At 55.2% G+C, this 17,579-nt stretch overlaps 2 protein-coding genes across 2 annotated transcripts; both read right to left on the reverse strand.

Moving 5' to 3' along the window:
• Positions 1-5,712: 5,712 nt before the first annotated feature.
• On the reverse strand, positions 5,713-6,643 carry ACO1O0_005228 (rhamnogalacturonan acetylesterase; the record flags this gene model as incomplete). The annotated part of the gene is made up of 3 exons (XM_083194653.1): positions 5,713-6,057; positions 6,142-6,246; positions 6,329-6,643. The coding sequence occupies 3 exons, from the start codon at positions 6,641-6,643 to the stop codon at positions 5,713-5,715; spliced, it is 765 nt and encodes a 254-aa protein (XP_083049566.1).
• Positions 6,644-6,742: 99 nt separating this feature from the next.
• ACO1O0_005229 (type I polyketide synthase) lies at positions 6,743-16,879 on the reverse strand (the record flags this gene model as incomplete). Its single annotated transcript, XM_083194654.1, has 11 exons — positions 6,743-6,880; positions 7,499-8,077; positions 8,505-8,677; positions 8,734-9,451; positions 9,528-11,670; positions 11,746-14,514; positions 14,572-15,407; positions 15,448-15,674; positions 15,742-15,754; positions 15,810-16,092; positions 16,398-16,879. 11 exons carry the CDS (start codon positions 16,877-16,879, stop codon positions 6,743-6,745), a joined length of 8,361 nt encoding a protein of 2,786 aa, XP_083049567.1.
• Between the last annotated feature and the right edge of the window lie 700 nt (positions 16,880-17,579).

Raw genomic sequence — 17,579 nt, forward strand, 5'->3', positions numbered from 1 at the left:
CCCGACGCACGAGACCTCTCCCACCTCTCAGCTGCAGTCTCCTCTATCGGAAGGTATGTACCAGGCATCTTTGGCACTTGTGATCTGGGACCACCTTCGTGTTGACTCGGAATTGTGTTTAGATTCTTCTTCAAGACGTCCGTCAGTAATGAGAACTGAGAGTCGTCCGGGATCTGGCTATGCAAAGGCCTTCCCCCATCATCAGAGGGGCTTTCCTCCCTCGCCACCGATGAGCACCGACGCCCCCTTGGACACTTGGTCGCCTCCTCAGAAGCACACCGGTCACACCCGTGCCTCTGCCCCCTCGACCACGTCAGGCTACTATCACGAAACTACTCCTCCGCTGGAAAGCGACATCCAGCGTCACCACATGGCCCCTCCCCCGCAACTAAGCCACCCCCATCAATCCGTGGCCACAACCCCTTCGGTTTCTCAGGGACATACTAGCAGTTACTTCCCTGCTACGACGGCACCTCCATCCCATGCCTCTCAGACTCAATCTTCTGGCTTGGCCTACCAAAGGCCGCTTCCACAATCCTTCCCTCCCGTCAACATGCCGGTTGCCGTGGCACCTGCGTCAGGGCCTATCTCGTGGCAACACCACCACTACCTAAATCCGGCTCCTGGTCACTTGTTCCCACAGAGCCCGGATCGCTATATCTGCCAGACTTGCAACAAGGCTTTCAGCCGGCCGAGCAGCCTCCGTATCCATAGCCACTCGCACACTGGTGAGAAGCCTTTCAAGTGCTCTCAGGCTGGCTGTGGCAAGGCCTTTAGTGTACGAAGCAACATGAAGCGTCATGAGAGGGGCTGCCACAGCGTCGAGGTCAAGACAGGTGCACCTATTCTGGCATGACCGCTTCCCGACTGTGATCTCGGAGATTTGGGAAAGAAGAGGAGGACGACAATGATACCACGGGAGTCTTTTTTAACATCAAGGCGTTCAAATTAAGAGAAATGGCGACCACACGGAACATCTGCTCTCCACTACTCCCTGGAATACCATGGAGCAACACTACCCATGAGCTTTGCCGAGGAGGAAAGAGCAGGCAAATCAAGACGATTGCAACATATACCACGGCGTTACAACGAAACAGGAATTTTGGAAGCATTTTCACGGAGTTTATTCTATTTTGGGCAACGGCACTGGTAACCAGAGATACCACTGATCTTCAATTCGTCAGGTCCCTTTTTAGGGAATTTTTGTAAGGGATAACGTATAGAACGTAACGTCAAGCCAGAATGGGAAGATATGTACCATCCAGGAAGACGAGGCGGGCACAGAGGAGCCCCCCGGACCAGCTTCGGTGGAATGAAAATATACAACTTCACGTATAACGATCACCTTTCCTTTCCATTCTATCATCGTCAGTACCTTGTCAATATTACACTCGGGGATTTGCAGATCAGTGGCGGGAGACAGCAGCTGGAGAGTTCTTGGTGACACGGAACCGCCGAGTATGGAATGGAGTGATGACTTTTGGGCTCATAGGCTGGCAGAAGCGGCTAAACCAAGTGGACCGATCTCAGCCCTGATCTCGGCGATTCACCAAAGGTGGCCATTATGTGCCACTCGGCAGTGACCAAGGTTGCGTGCATGGCTTGGTAATCACACTCTATACTTGGTACATGGTATACCACAGCTTCGTGCTACTCGTACCACTGCCACTTGCGGACGACTACATGCAGTATGGGCCCGTTAGCGCAGTAACACACGGGTGATATAGGCGCTTCTGAGGCCCGTTGGGGGGAAGCCCAGTCAAATGCAGTCAAGCCACAGACGGGAGGGCATTTCAAGAATCAAACTTTTGGCTTTGGCGGTTGCTGCAGCACCAACCAACATTGAAATCTCAGCCCAGGTTTCCGATGGCTCTCACCGAGGCGGCGAAGGTTCAAGGAATCTGTTATTAGATGTGATTCCTACGAGCTAAGTTTTAGCTCTGCAGTGCTGGAGTCAGCCCGTGCTAAATTGCTTTTTGCCCCGGGATCGTGGCTGGCCACGAGGCGTCGGCTCCCGCAAGCTTTGAGACCTCAGGCCTGTGGGCTATTGTCTTTGCTATTCTTCCTTCTTCGCCGGATTCCCGAGACGGCGTCCCGCGGCTAGCGTAACGGGACCACGTTGCTGTCACTTGCGGATGGGCCATAATCATTGCCTGGTCTGGCATGTGTGACGGGGTCCCGTTGTGGCCCCCCCTCACATTTCAGGGATCCGGGGTCCTAGGGAGGCTGTGTCAATACCCGTTCTGATGGGAAAGCTTGGACTTCAAACCCTTTTTTTGAACTCTCTCATCAAAAAGGAATCGACCGACTGCACGAAAAAGGTCCGTGGATGTTCGTTGATAATGCATGTCCAACCCCGGCTGGGATGCTTGCGTACCAGATGGTTTGTTCCATCCCCGTAATAAGAACTCCTCGCGACGGGTATCCACATGCATGTCACTGTTGGGGATATGCATGTGCATATCCGTCCATCAGAGAGGGGAGCAGAGTGCGCTTGTGAGCATTGGGAAGCCTGGCCCGTCTTGTGTAGGTTTGTCGGTAGGCTCTCTTCGCAGATCAGGACCCCGATGTTTGATGGCCCCCCCCCCCAAGGTCCGCTAGAGGAGAGGACTCGAGGGGAGGCAATCGCCTAGGGGATGGGGCTGCAAGGTCTTGCGTCCCCGTCTTGGGCTAATACCATCCATGTACATGTAGGTGCTCCTAATAGGCAATCTCCAGAACACTAATATGACATCCCTCCGATATAACATAGCATTGGTCACTCGGGTCCCCCGTATCATGATATGGTTCCTCCGAGTTTGGAGCGAGAGCGCTAGATGGAACTTGCCTCTGCCATATGAAGGAGGGGGCAGGGGGATCAGCATCCAAGTTGGTTTCACACTGCAAGAGCTGAGAATTATGGCGGTCACTTGGCTGGCGACTAGTGTGACCAACGCACAGTAGTGCTACACGGGGCAGAGGCATATTTATTGTGTGAATCATAGCACATGGTGCAGCGGACGGGTTGGTTCTTCCGCAGGCCCGGTCCGTCCACGATGCTGCCCGTGCCACCAGAGGCTCTGTGTATGGCCTCAGCCGTTGCATCGGTCCCGAGTTGCCTTCCCTCGGAGAGGCGAAAGCTAGAACAAACCCCCGGACGCGGCTCCGGAGCACGGGGCACGTCACACAAGCCAAGCAGTCAGAGCCGTGGACCCCCTCCACATCCCATCTCCGGCGAGCCAGGAGCCTTTCCCCGCCTCTTACGCAGTTCGTCTTGCTGAGGAAATGGGAGAGCCAGCAGAAACTGAAACCTGACGGGAGTGGATATTCACCCCCTCAACTGCCGGGGGGGACCAGGGCGGCAGCCACGAGCCACACACGTTTGACACGGCCCAGCACGCGCCGTGGTGGCGGGGGGAGAGAGAGAGAGAGGGAGGGGGCTTTCTGTCGGCCCAGGGCTGTCCCCCCTCAGCTGGACGGGGTGGGTGAGCTGTCACTCGTGGGAGGGAGAGGGAGTGATAACAGAGGCGCCCAGGGCAAGCCTCCTCGGCCGCCTCCCTCTGGTTTGTGATTTGTGCCACGGCGTGCCACGCTCCATCCCTGCCGTCCATCATTCTGCGCGGTGGATCGTCCATGCAGGAGGGGGAGGTGCTCCGGCCGAGCCCGGGACGTCGACCGGTCGGACGGCTGGGGAGGGAGCTCGGTGAAGCTTCACGATGGCGGGAGGATGAGTAGCAGTCGGGCCGCTGGGAGGTCAGACAGGAGACGGGCTTCAGATAGGCGATATGTGGATTATGAGCCGGGTACTATCCGTATCCGTACGTAGTAGATAGGCAAAACTAGTAGTATTATGCACGGAGAGCATATACTACTAGTACGGGCAGGGCAAGCAATGGGATTTGAGCCATATTAGTCGGGGATGATGCCTGGTACTTGGACGCTAGGTATGCCATCCATAGCGCGCATTCTCTCACAGACACGAAGAAAAAGGGACAAGGAAGAAGAGGACAGTGGCCTTGAATCCCGTGATGAGGGATGAGGGATGGGAGATGGGGGAGATGGGAGATGATGGTCCCCGACTGCCCGACTCCCGTCTCCCAGGACTCGGGACGGCAACCCGGTGGCAGAGCCGAAGCTGCCCCCATGGAATCCATGGAATCATGGCTGATGGTGCCCCCATGCCATGATGACCCCATCATGCCCCCATCATGGCCCCATTGCATTCAATGCATAATACGGTAGGGCCCCGTGGTGCTTATGATGGCCCCATGTTCTCGCATCGGCCAAGCGCTCCATGTTGGGCAACACGGTCGTCACGTTCCATGGGCCTGGCAAGGGCCTCCATGGGCCTCCATGGGGCCATGTTGGCCTCCCCCCTGATGGTTGCAAGGGTGGCCTGGCGCCTTGTCCCAGCCTCCCCCCGTCTCCCCAAACCCAAACACGCACCCGGGATGGCGGGTAGCCACAGCCAGACGAGATTCCATGCTCAAGGAAGTCAAGGAGAGGGATTCATAGTTCGGCTCGGACACCTCGTTGTGGATCGCTGTGCGATCGGGCCCATCAGCCATGATCCCACCCTTGATCCACTCTTGACAGCGATGCCAGTCCTTTCTGAAACGCCGGCGCTGACCCTCATGGCTTCACGCCCTGCCTAGCATTAATAGCACCACGCTTTCATCTCTTTCATCTCTTTCATCTCCATCATCTCTATCATCTCCGCCACGGAGTTACGGAGTCGGCTTGATTAGTTGTCTCCCTGCCCAGCCCCCCCAATCTGGCATCAAATTAGCCCACTGCTGCCCCGATTCTGCCTCTCCAAACACACGCTGGTCACCCAGACTCACACTAGACCCAGACTTGGGCAACCAACACGCCCATTCACCCCCTGCCTCTTCCCCCCCCCTTTTTTTTCCCTCCCGTTCTCCACAGAACTATTCCAGGACGAACCCGGGGGCCCGGCACCGTGTACATAGTACTCGGAATAACCCACCGCCATGCATGGGAGAAGGGCGTGGACTACAGCCACAACCTGCTGCAAACCTGTTTGATCACTGAACGAGTGAGCCTCCTCCTCGGCCACCAACCCACCGCACAGTGGAGCCCGTCGTCGGCCGTTGAACCCGATGGCTCGTCCGCTGGCGGGCCGCACGCTGATCCGGGCGCCTCAGGGGCTTACTATTGCTTGCTACGTAGTAGATTGTATCCGTACTCCGTATCCGTACTCCGTACGTAGTATACTCCCTACTAGAAGCCCGGGAAGCTCAGATCCTCGCGCGTGCCAAGCATGCATGATTCCTTCCGCGCCGCGCGGTAATAATACTAATCAGCCTCTCATCTCAACCATTTCTTGGTTTCGTCTTAATTTCGCCGGGGAACTGATTATGATTATTATCACTACGAGTATCCGTACCTACGAGTTATGCCTGCCTGGCTCGCAAACTCGTCGCCGAAACGGGGCCTCGGAGCTGCCTCCGAGTTTCAGAACATGCAACGTGGGCTATGATGCCATCAAATGTCCCCACGTCTACGTTGTGGGCGACCGTCGAGGACGGCGAACACACATGGGGGGAGCTTGTCCTGGAACGCGAAGAACCGCAACACGTGGGGCCCTTATTATTATTACGATTGTGGGCAGGAGGTAATTGACTTGGTCTTGAATCCCCTCAGGTGGAAGAGAGCTGGATGGGATGCCCCTGGTGAAGCAAGCCTCCGACCCCCCGAGACCAAATCCATTCATGCTGGCAGTCCACTCCAGATCTTGTCGCTCAGCTCCTCGTCCGGCGTGATATACTGCCCCAGGCACTCCTCCCTCCTCAGCAGCAGGTCCGCCACCATGCGCCCAAACACGACGCCCCCGTGCTCGTTGAGGTGCGTGTTGTCGCCCTCCTCGTAGTTGTACTCGTGGCTGGCGCCCTCGCCGATCGCGTTGACGTAGTCGGTGCTCGCCCTGTTGAGGTCCAGGTACGCGGACCCCGTCTCGGCCGCCGCCACGATGGCGATGAGCCGCTCAATCTCCAGCGACTGGGCCACGTTGTTGTCCGACTCGAACGTGCGTCTGGTCAGCGACGAGATGAGGATCTGGGAGGGCGGCGTGTTCAGCGAAAAGTTCCCAAGGGGGCGAAAGCTACATGCACATGTATGTGCTCGGGGGACATGTCTTACAGGAGTTGCGCCGAGCTCTTGGATCTCGGTCGCCATGGCCTCGAGATTGGCCTCGAATTCGGCGTGGGATATGCCCTTCTCTTCCTTCTGGTCGTTGTGTCCAAACTATTCACCCAAAAATTCCCCCTCTTATCAGTATGGCCAACAACAAAGTAGGTATATATGCCTTGTCCATGTCCCAACTTACCTGAATCGTGACATAGACGTCGTACTCGGCCACACTCTCCTCCACATGGCTCGTGAGGTTGGCCCAGTCCCCGTCCGCTTTGAAGGAGACGGTCGTGGCCCCCGAGTGGCCAAAGTTGATCCCCCAAGCCCCTTCGCGGGGATACGTCAGGAAGCCATCCCCCCAGCCGCCATCGACGGCCACCGTCGAGTCGCCTGCCAGGAAGAAGGCTGGCGGCTTCGACGAGGCGTCGCAGTCGGCCGCGCGCGGAGGGGGTCGTGCCATGACTGTGAGGGGCACCAGAAGAGGGGCGAGGATGATACTGCCGGACCGCATGTTGGTCGTGATTGGGGTTGTTCCTATCTATGCTGCTGTTTCTCTGCCCAGAACCACAGACAGACCTCCTCAGTTCCCCCGCTCACCACCTCCCGTTATTTATACCCGGAAGAGCATGAAGCTGTTCTCAGCATTATTCCGCAGAGGAAGCAGCGGTTGACAAGTCTCGGGCAGAATGATGCCGCCGCTGCGCATTATCCCGAGGGGAGAAACGACCTTGTTCCATTTTCCCGTCCACTAGGGCTGCAAGGAATATAGTAGGGTGTCGTCTTTTAGATGACGGTTAGATCGGCTTCCGTGCATGTGTGGGAGATCCCCCGCGGTGCCATTTCTTGGGGGGTTTGCTTTTACAGATCTTCCGGTACTTTCAAAGGTCATGCTGTCATTAATGATGGTCGGTACATCTATGCCGGTTGAGCACTGGGGCGTCGCAACGTCAATCATGAAAATGGAAATACATCTCTGTCACTGGCGGAAAAGAGACTAAATTAGTTTGACACATAATGGCCCGAACGAAGCCTACAAAGGGTAAAATGTACAGCACATGTAGTAGGTGGTATTGTAGTGCTGGGGTACGGATGCCTACTTAGATATCTAAGGTATGGCAGGTGAACACCGCGTAGCCAACATTTATTGCTCAGGCGGACTTGAAGTCAGCATTTTACTCACAGTGGCCGATTTGTCCAAGCATCTAGGCCACTCGTGGACCTTGCCCTTCGGTCCAAGAATCCTAAATGTCATGCTAAAAACACACATTGGTTAGCATAGTGCACACTGCGATCTCATGTGATAGTAGGAGGACGGGTTGCAACGTACTCATCATCACCAACACCGTATCTGATTCTGACGGCCTACGGGTTCGCCGGCATGGCCGCCGCACCAGGGCCAAGAGGCAAGAGGATCCAGCATAGCGACGGTCATGGTATACGACGAGACGCGCCCGCAGACGGGATGCTCAAAGTAGGCAAGTCGAGGCTCGTCCTCTAGCCACAGATCATTGATGACGTTGACCAGCCGGAAGAACCCCCCTCCCCGCATGGCTGTCCTGACGGCTGCGCTCATGTCGCCAAAAGCGCGCAGCATGAGGCCCCTTTGATGGGCATTCGGTAGCGGATGAGGAACCTCTTGCCAAACTGCTCCGTCGTCTTGGTGATTAATTCGCGCTGCGGGAGGATACCAGCGTAGTTGCTCTGGAGATTGTGGATGTGGGCATTCTATGTCTGGGTTGGTGACGACGGAGATCTCCTTTGGCAGCAGAGATGGCACGGTTGATTTCCCATTCAACCCATTCCTGAGAGGAGGTCTGTAGGTATCGATGGCATCGCGGAGGAGATACAGCAGGCTTAGGGCCGTCACACCGTCGATGTGGGAGTGTCCCAGATTGATGGCAGACTTTCCGTTGGTGGCGACGATGAACTGCATCGGCTTGTCAAACTACCGGTTGAATCCATCGTTTAGCATGGCATGTGTGATTTGTTTGGTGATGGTAGATGGGGTGCCGTCGTCGAGGTTGATCACTAGTGAAGCCGCCTTTACTGTTCGCAGGCACTCTGCGTTTCGGCTACCAATCTCTAGCAAGACTTAGCGTTCCTGTGGATCAAAGTTAGATGCATGTGTATACTTCAGATGGAGTCATGAGACAAAAACAGAAAACTGACCTTGGCCCATGAATCTCTGTTGTCAGCTCCTATATCGTAGCGCGGAAGCTTTCGAGCTCCTCCAAGTCTGCGGCCAAGTGGGATGCATTCCTGAAATGGCACCCCATGGCTTGTTTGAAATCTGGAATTGGCTGTGTTGGTAGCTGCTCGAAGTGTCGTCAGCATCCATACCCGTGCCCGTCTTGTTGCTGGGCGGCTTCCACCGCTGGTTCCCCATTCTGCTCCTGTTCTTCGGTCTCTACTAAACGGGCTGGCTTGGCGCGGGCACCATTGCTGATCAGTGCAGATCTTCCAGCAAGAGTATGGGAAAGACCGATGATACTATCAGGGCCATTCAGCTCCGACGCTTGGAGGGTGACACTGAATGTGCGCACCACTTCAACTGTGTTAGCAACTCTCTCTTCCAAGGGAGGTCGGTCCAAGGCTGCTTACTCCAATTTCTCAGCTCAATGGAAATCAAGGAATCCATTCCAAGCAAGGAAAGCGGTTGATCGAAGCTGATGTCCTTAATGTCACGATTGATGAAGGCAACAAGCTTTTCCCCGATGGCCTCTGCCATGATTCCGGCTGCCTCCTCCATGGATGTCGCATTCCGCAACGCTGTCTCGACGTTGCGTGTGGGATTCGCACCTTGTATCGATTCTGTCCCAGTAGTCTCCGTATATGGCAACATACTGAAGAACGGGTTTGCCAGAGCAAAATAGTCCTGGGACAGCAGGGAGTTTCTGTCAAAGCCCATGGCAGACTGGCCGCAGCCATCGGGCCCTGCGTTGCTGGGGTCCATGGCGTACTGGAGCACCTGGAAGAGCTCGGTGAAGGTCATGCCCGCCAACTCCAGGAGCTCCCTCTGCGACTGTGTCGCCGTCATGGATGCGATCGAGTTGGAGCCAGCAACCGCGCCGATGTTGACGGTAAAGTACCGCGTGCGGGTCTTCCCGTTGCGCTCATGCACGAAGGCGTCCTGGAAACAGTTTCCTGCCGCGTAGTTGGACTGCGCGAGACGCCCAGCTATACCGCTGACTGAAGACAGAGTTATGAAGAAGTCCAGGTCGGTGGACCAGAAGGCATCGTCAAGGTTGACGGTGCCCGCCACCTTTGGCCCCAGACATGTTACCCAGTCATCCAATTCCATGTTGGCGAATGGGCGGTCCTTTATTTTGGGAACATGAAATATTAGAGAGCGTGGTCATTTTATCACACCCATCGGAAATGGGCTGAGGACTTACCTTGAGTACCATTCCACCATGGACGACGCCCTTCACAGGGGGCAACGAGGTCTGGCAAAACTCTTTGACGCGGTCGATGCTCTGCCTGTCTGTTATGTCACACTGTATGATGTGAAGCCTACCTCCGAGATTCTCAATCTGGCTCTCTAGATTGGCCTGATCTGCCTTGTCGATCGACCTGCGTGACAAGGAGACAATATGGCCAGCCCCGAAGCCAGCCAAGAGGCGGGAAATCCTCCGGCCCAAGTCTCCAAGGCCGCCCGCAACAAGATACGTTCCGTTGCTGCACAATTTTAGAGGATGTGGCGGTCGCAAGACGGTCTGGACCTTGGTGTTTTCATGAACCTCAAGAATGACCTTGCCCATATGCTTTCTCTCCGCAATCAATCTAAAGGCCGATTCAATCTGGTCAAGGGCGAAAACATTCAGCGGCCGCACTGGAGATAGGACGCCTTGGTCAAACAGTTGTAGAATCTTTCCGAGCAACCTGAACATCCTATCAGGTATCGCATCCAGGAGGACAGTGAGGTCGACCGCCGCGAACGTCAAGTTCCTGTCAAAGGGTGCCATGTCCAGACGGTTCTTCCTGTAGATGTCCGTCTTGCCGAGCTCGACATGAACGCCCAGGGGCGCAAGGCAGTCCCAGCTCTCAGCGAGGATCTCGCCCGAGAGGGAGTTGAGGACGACATTGACTCCCCGGTTCGCGGTGAGCTGCATGATCTTCTGCTTCATGTGCCTGGGAGACTGACGGGAAGAGAAGATGTGACTCTCTGGGATGCTGTACTCGCTCGCAACAAACTTGGCCTTGTCGAAACTGCCGACGGTGGCAAAAACTCTGGCTCCGAGGTGCTGTGCGATCTGGATAGCGGCTTGGCCGACTCCTCCTGACGCTGAATGGATGAGCACCGACTGGCCGCTTTCCAAGCGCGCGACCTCCACCAGGCTGTAATACGCCGTGATGAAGACAGTGTAGATGGAAGCGCCCTCAACAAGACCGACAGAATCAGGTAGTACGTGGCAGTGGGCCCCCTTTAGGCGAGTGCGGCTCGAATACGCAGCTCCAAGCAGGCCTATGACTCGGTCACCCACCTTGTAAGTGCCCTGAACGAATTCTCCCGACCCAACTGCTGTGACGATACCAGCAACCTCGCCGGCCATGGGCGTTGTCGGCGGCATCTGACCCAGGGCTATGAACACATCTCGGAAGTTGACGCCAAAAGCGCATGCTTTGATCTGGATCTCGTCGTCGCCCAGTGGGGGAGCTGGCGCAGGATGGTGGGTGAAGCAAAGGCTGTTTAGGAGACCCGGGATCTTGACCTCCAACTTCAGGGGATCGCTGCCCTGGAACAGACACGGTTCGAGTTTCGAATCGTCATTGACGCGGTCCGCCCAGTGGTTGAATTCCGTATCCGTGTGCAATCTCGGCACCATAAGCCGGCCTTGGCGAAGAGAGAACTCGGAGTCGTCGACGCGGTCGGTTCTGCTTGCTGGGCACAGACATGCGCCGACAATCTTGGTGATGGAGTCAACAACACCGGGGAGAATATCCCTCCCCAGAGTATCCTGGATATCCAGTGTGATGAACCGCATAGCTTCGTTCTCGCGGCGCAATGAGCGTGCTGCCCCGGTAACCAACCCCTTCATCGCGACTATCTGGGCTGTGGCTGACTCTTGGTAGCCAACCCAGCAGACGCTGCGACAGTTTGTCAGGAGCGATTTGATCCGGCCAAACATGGTCGCAGATGGATCTGATAGTATAGCTCTATTCAGGAGATCCAGAACGACATAGGCTGTCGACTCCTCATCTGTGAGTGTTGTCAGGTCTAGGGTATCCCATTTCGTAGTCGCGCAGGCAAACCCCTTGTCCTGGAACGCAGCAGATAGCTCAGCGCTGAGCAATGAGGACAAGTCTGTTGTTGAATTTGGGTTCACAATGGTTATATGACAGGGAGTGACTGTAGATCCATTAGGGGGTTCTGTGTCAATCACCTTGGAGACGATGACCGAGGTTCTTGGATGCGGTCCGTCATGGTCGTAGGAGGCCAACTCGATGCCATTGAAAGAGGCTTGACGGAGGGCATCGTCCCATCCTTCACGGGTCAAGAGCGGCGAGTCTTTGCGCCCGTCCTCGGAAGCCCACCACCTACGCAAGGCGTTAGTATGATTGACTACTGATAATTCGATGCAACGGAGACAAGGTAGACAGGACACAACATACCCCGACAGTGTACCAAAGATCATGCCCTCTGCAACCGTGGGCCTTGTCATTTCGACAAGCACAAAACGGCCTCCTGGTCGGAGCAGCTTGTGAACATGCGCCAAGGTGGTAGCAATGCACGGAGTCGCATGTATGACATTGGAAGCGACGATCAAATCGTACGCGTGAGTCTCAAAGCCCTGCTCAACAGGATCCTTGGAAATGTCGAGCGTTTTCAGTTCGAGGAAGCGGCTCCATTTGGCGAACTTCTTCTCAGCATGCTCGAAGAATCCCGCAGAGATGTCGGTATAGCAGTATCTCTCGAGAAGAGACTCTCCGTACGCCTCGAGAGCCTGCAATACGGATGCTGTTGTGCCGCCGGTCCCAGCGCCAATCTCCAGGATCGCCATGTGTGGCCTGTTCTGTGCTTGGAGACGGACGAACTCTGCGGCCTGAGCGTTGGATGCCCCCAGGGTTCCTTCCATGTAGAATCTGTTCAAAAGATCGTCCTCCATCATGACGCTGAGGGCATGAAGCTCGCCAGAAAGGATGGCAGGGAGATTCTTTCCGATTCGCTCCAACATCTGGCCTTCCACTCCAGACTCGATGGACTTCTGAAGAAGACAATCTTTTTGATCCCCACCCTGTACCTCCTCCAGGAGCTTCCTATGGCGCTCTGATCCTAGGAAGTCGGTGATCCAGCCATGAAAAATAGTAAGATGGGGGGCCGCAGTTTCCGGCCTTGTTTTTAAGTTGACCATTGCTCTCTCAAGATAGATGGATGCAGCCTGGTCGTTGAGCTGTAGTTGCTCGCCGATACTAAGACTTCCCTCTGGGCTGGCGAACGCCAAAGTCACCAGATCATGATAGGTAGATTCCGCCAAAAAGTCGACGTGGTCGGCCCAAGCAACTCGGTAATTCTTCTTCCGGCTAAACGGCCGTGCTTCCTTGCCATCGACTGCCTCACCAACCGCTCGCAACTGTATTGCAGTTGTGGTGCAGACGAGTGTCAACTCGCCGCTGCCATCGGAGGCTTGTTGGAACAGCCAGGTGTTGCCCCTGGCTGATCTCTTCCCTTCAGGGGTTATCTCGCAGGCGATGAGGAGCTCATCTCCAGGTTTGACCGCGGTGTCAGCAGAAATATTGAACTCGGCCGTGGTCGTGGGCATTACTGCGGCTTGACAACACTCCTCATAGAAAAGCAACCCCATAACGTGGTTGGGTACGTCCAGGACAGCAGGATGGATGGTATGGGGTTGGTAGAATGACCGAGGCATGTGGATGCCTATATCCGGCACGACCATCTTTGCAAAGCCAACTCGCTTCCCCACAGATATCTCGGTCAATGATGTGAAGCTTGGTCCGAAATCGTTGCCGGCTGCCCTCATGGTCGAATACAGAGACTGGGGGCCAACAGGAGTCTTGGCCAGGGATCGAATTCTCTCCAGATTCTCGAGTGACTGCGCCAGCTCAGCCTTACTCTCGTCTCCAATCCATTCAGAATCGACAGGTTTCGTGGCCGGCATCAAGTCAGCCCTGATCATCCCGGAGAAGTTTTGCGCCCATGAGCCATCGGGGAGGCCAGAAAGGATGCGGATCGACTCCCAGGGGCTGTCTTCGCCTGTGTTTCCACAGGACAGCACCAGCTGGATCTCCACATCAGAGCCCTGGCCGTCGAGCTGCTCGCTCGGCACCACGACTGCCTTCTTGACCTCAAAGTCCTTGAGCGCGAGTCTTGCGATGGTAGTGTTGGGGCTGCGTAGGAGCGACAGCTGCTTCATCGCCTCGAGGGCCATGCAGATATACCCGGTCCCCGGCCAGATGACCTGACCCTCTACTACGTGGTGGGCGAGCCAGGGTAGGCGCTCCACACTGATATGGTATCTCCATCGTGGCTCATGCAAGGGGCTCGTGATATCCAGCAGTCCAAGGAGGTCATGGTAGGGGTATTGCCGCAATCGGTGGTCTCTGCTCAACCTAGATTCGCGCCAATATTTCCTCGAATGGTCCCACGGGTATGGAGGAAGATCACTGATGCAGCTATGCAGATCATCATCCGAGCCCTGCATGCGCAAGACAGACTTGAAGTCGACAGGAAACCCAAGCTCGAAGAGGCGAGCGGCAGCTGAGACCATGGTGCTGCCCGCATTCTTCTTCCTGATGAGCGACGGGCAGTATGTGTATTTTAAACTTGAGACCTGAGACAGGGTTTGTCGTACGGGCCCTTGGAGGGCTGGGTGCGGTCCAACCTCGACGAAGAAGATGTTGGCAGCATCTCGCGCAGCAATGCTTGAACTTGCCTTTACCATAACGGCAGAAACGAGGGCTTGTACTGCGTCACTGAAACGAACCTGGGAAACCAGATTTTCAACCCAATAGTTGGCTCCAAAACCAGAAGTTTTGATTGTTCCGGTGACGGAGGAGTAGAAGGCAGCTTCGGGCTGGCGGGACTCAAGAGCTTGTATGTTCTTTATCGACTCCATGTATTCATCAGCGACCTTCTCCATGTGATGGGAGTGATAGGCCGTGTCCACCATCAGCCTCCGGCTTGTGATGCCAGCCTCGAGGTCTAATATCCTCTCCAGATCCCTAATGCATGCTGCGTCGCCAGACACGGTCACACTGTCAGGGCTGTTGACGCAGGCTATCACAACCCTCCCGTTTCCACTGGCTGTCACCGTCTTCAGGATGGGCTCAACGACCTGCTCTCCGCAGGCCACTGCCAGCATTGCTCCTTGAACTGCATTAGTTTCCTTGGCCATGGCGGAGAATCGTCCCCGGAAGAAGGCACTGTGACAGAGGTCAGCCGATAATACGAATATGAGAAGACATGGGATAAAGGCTTACACCTGGATAGCAGCCATTCGGCCCAGGTGCCCAGCCGCATACGCCGCGGCAATCTCTCCAGAGCTATGGCCGATAACCCTACTTGGGCGGATTCCAAGACTGGCAAAAAGATCGACGAGTGCGATTTGGATAGCCGTCGTTGCTGGCTGGGAGAGCTCTCCCTTTCCGATTCGGGAATCCCCATCTGCCTTTCCCAGCTCCTCCAGCAGATTCCATTGACATCCGAGACGTCCCAACATTGCATTCGACTCGTCGAGCGATGCTCTAAAGGCTGGCGATGTAGCAATGAGCTCGTGGCCCATGGCAAACCATTGCGCACCTTGGCCCGTAAAGACAAAAGTCAGGTTGGCCGAGGTCACAGCCCGTGTTTTGGATAGCGTGGCAGCTAATGTCTCCTGTAGCTCGTCCCAAGTCGATGCCGTGGGGACGCTCCTCCATTGGAACTGTGACCTGCGGCAGCACAGGGTATATGAGAGGTCCTTAAACTCTTCGTATGTGCGCTCTCTTGCAGAAATCCATCGCCGCAGTTTTTCAGGCATAGACTCCAGCGCGACTTCAGAATGAGCTGTAAGGGGAAAGGGGAGTGCGGCCTGTGGAGACCGGCTAGTACTGGTAGGACCAACATCATCATGGCCATTTGTTCCGCCGTTCATCAAGTGGTTTACATTTCCGTTGAGAGATCCTCCATTGACAGTAACTCCAGCAGAGGCTTCCATGACAAGATGGGCATTTGTCCCACCGTACCCATAAGAGCTTACGGATACTCTTTTGGGTCCCTCGTGACCGACAGGGACCAGCGGCCTGAGCTCAGTTGGGATCTGGGAGGTATTCAGCAACTGCGAAACGGTAAGTTGTCATGGATAGCTTTTTATTTACCTTGATTCCCCTCTCTTTCAGGCTTAGGCCAGGCTTCTCGGTGATGAAATTGGGCTGTGGCGGGATTTGTCCCTTCTTGAGGACCATGACGGCCTTGATAAAACCTGCAATGCCACTGGATGCTTCCAAGTGACCGATGTTTGCTTTCACTGAGCCGACATAAAGTTCATGATCTTTCCTGGTGCTCGATATGGCTTCTGCAATTGATTCAATCTCGGCCTTGTCGCCTGTGGATGAAAGCTGTTAGATCCCATCTCATCCCACTACAAAGCAACATACACTAAACCGACTTACCCGCTTGCGTGCCCTTGTGAGGAGTTAGCAGGTTATCTTCTCCAACATTGAATTCTCACAAGACATACTGTGCCATGCGCTTCAAAGTATAGCGTCTGGGCGGGGTCCAGGCCAGCAGATTGATAGACATGCTTGACTAGGGCGGATTGGGCTTTGGCGTTGGGGAGCAGGATACCAGCCGTCTTTCCGTCCTGGTTGATACCAGAGCTGAGGATGACTGAGTGGATAGGGTCGCCGTCCTGAAGCGCATGGCTGAGACGCTTGAGAATGACGGTGCCGATACCTTCTCCACGGCCGTATCCTGCGCCTCTGCTGTCAAATGGGAAACATTGCCCTTCTGGGTTTGCCATGCTATAGAGGCCCTGTCAGTTCCGAAAATTCCTCATTGCATCTGTTCCAGACTCAGGCTCACCCGTTGCAACTCCAAGGAATAAACTGATCGGGATGTAGTAGCAGCTCTGTACCACCCGCAATGGCCATTCGCGACTCCCCGGCCCTTAGCGAAAGACACGCTTGATGAATAGTTACAAGACTACCAGACTGTTGCTGGTGTCAGCGCTAATCTTCTATTATACCTCCAAAACAGGGGTGGTCCTCGTAGTCTTACACAACCAGTGTCCAGAGTCATTGCGCCTCCTCTCAGATCAAACACATACGAGATGCGCGCAGCCAGGATGGCCTCGCCGTTGCCAGTGATGGAATGATTTCCAATCAGAGGTATGTCCTTCCACGTCATCCGGTCGTAGTCCCTCGCAAACACCGACACAAACACGGAGGTATCTGAGCCCCTGAGGCTATCCAGCAGGACACCAGCATTCTCCAGCGCCTCGTAGGTGGTCTCCAGCAACATGCGCTGCTGCGGATCAGTCTGCTCGGCCTCGGACGCCGAGAACCCAAAGAACCGGGCGTCAAACTCGGCAACATTCTGCTTAAGGAAGTACCCATTCTTGGTGTTGAGTGCCTCCCTAGCTTGCGGGTCCGGATGGTAGAAGGAGTTGGCATTCCAGCGGTCAGAGGGCACTTCTGATAGCCCCATCCGGCCTTGGCTGACGAGATCCCAGAGCTCCTCAGGATTCCCTACTCCGCCTGGGAAGCGGCATCCGATGCCGATGACGGCAATGGGCTCGGTATTATCCATGGCGAGCTGGAATGAATCGCGGTCGCCAAGTAAAGTGGGAAGATGGGTTGGGGGGAATTAGAAAAGTTCATAGAATATCGACACATGCGCCTTCACAAGCGCCGGCGATATAATACTTTAAGCTGCAGAGCCCGGCTTTCCATATCTCACCGACATCAGCCTCAGCCCCCCCTAATGCCAAGTGAGGCCAGCGGCACGCCAGTGTGAGACACCACATATGTACCACGGTGACATTTCTGCTCCGTACAATTCGCCTAAGTACAAAGTACATGTATCCGTAGGTTCTCGGAAAATGGTGAGTCATGGTCCTGCAAAGAGTCGGACAATACTCTACCCGTACGCCATGTCTTACAGGCATCCGGGGCACATGTTCCGGCACCAGCAGCATCTCGTCTCGTAAGGACCTGTGGAGCTCGTCGATGACGCCTTGGCTGTTCGATCCATGCAATTAGAATTGTGGCATCATATGATTCATCCCAAGGAAGCCAAGAGCCAATGTTAGAGCAAAGTGGCGATCTAGATCAGAACCCCCATGATGCCGAGAAATCTGACCGGGATGTATCGGAGGCAGAGGATTATAAAAGGACAAGGGAGAGCCAAGTCTTTATCTGTCCGATGCCTATTTCTTCGTCGCCATTGGCGGGACAGTCCTTAGTCCCCGCCCATAACAGCATGCATATATGTACTATATCTACTTCAA

The sequence above is a fragment of the Amphichorda felina genome (genome assembly GCF_050947745.1).
Source record: "Amphichorda felina strain 45539 chromosome Unknown scaffold_5, whole genome shotgun sequence".
Lineage (NCBI taxonomy): Eukaryota > Fungi > Ascomycota > Sordariomycetes > Hypocreales > Bionectriaceae > Amphichorda > Amphichorda felina.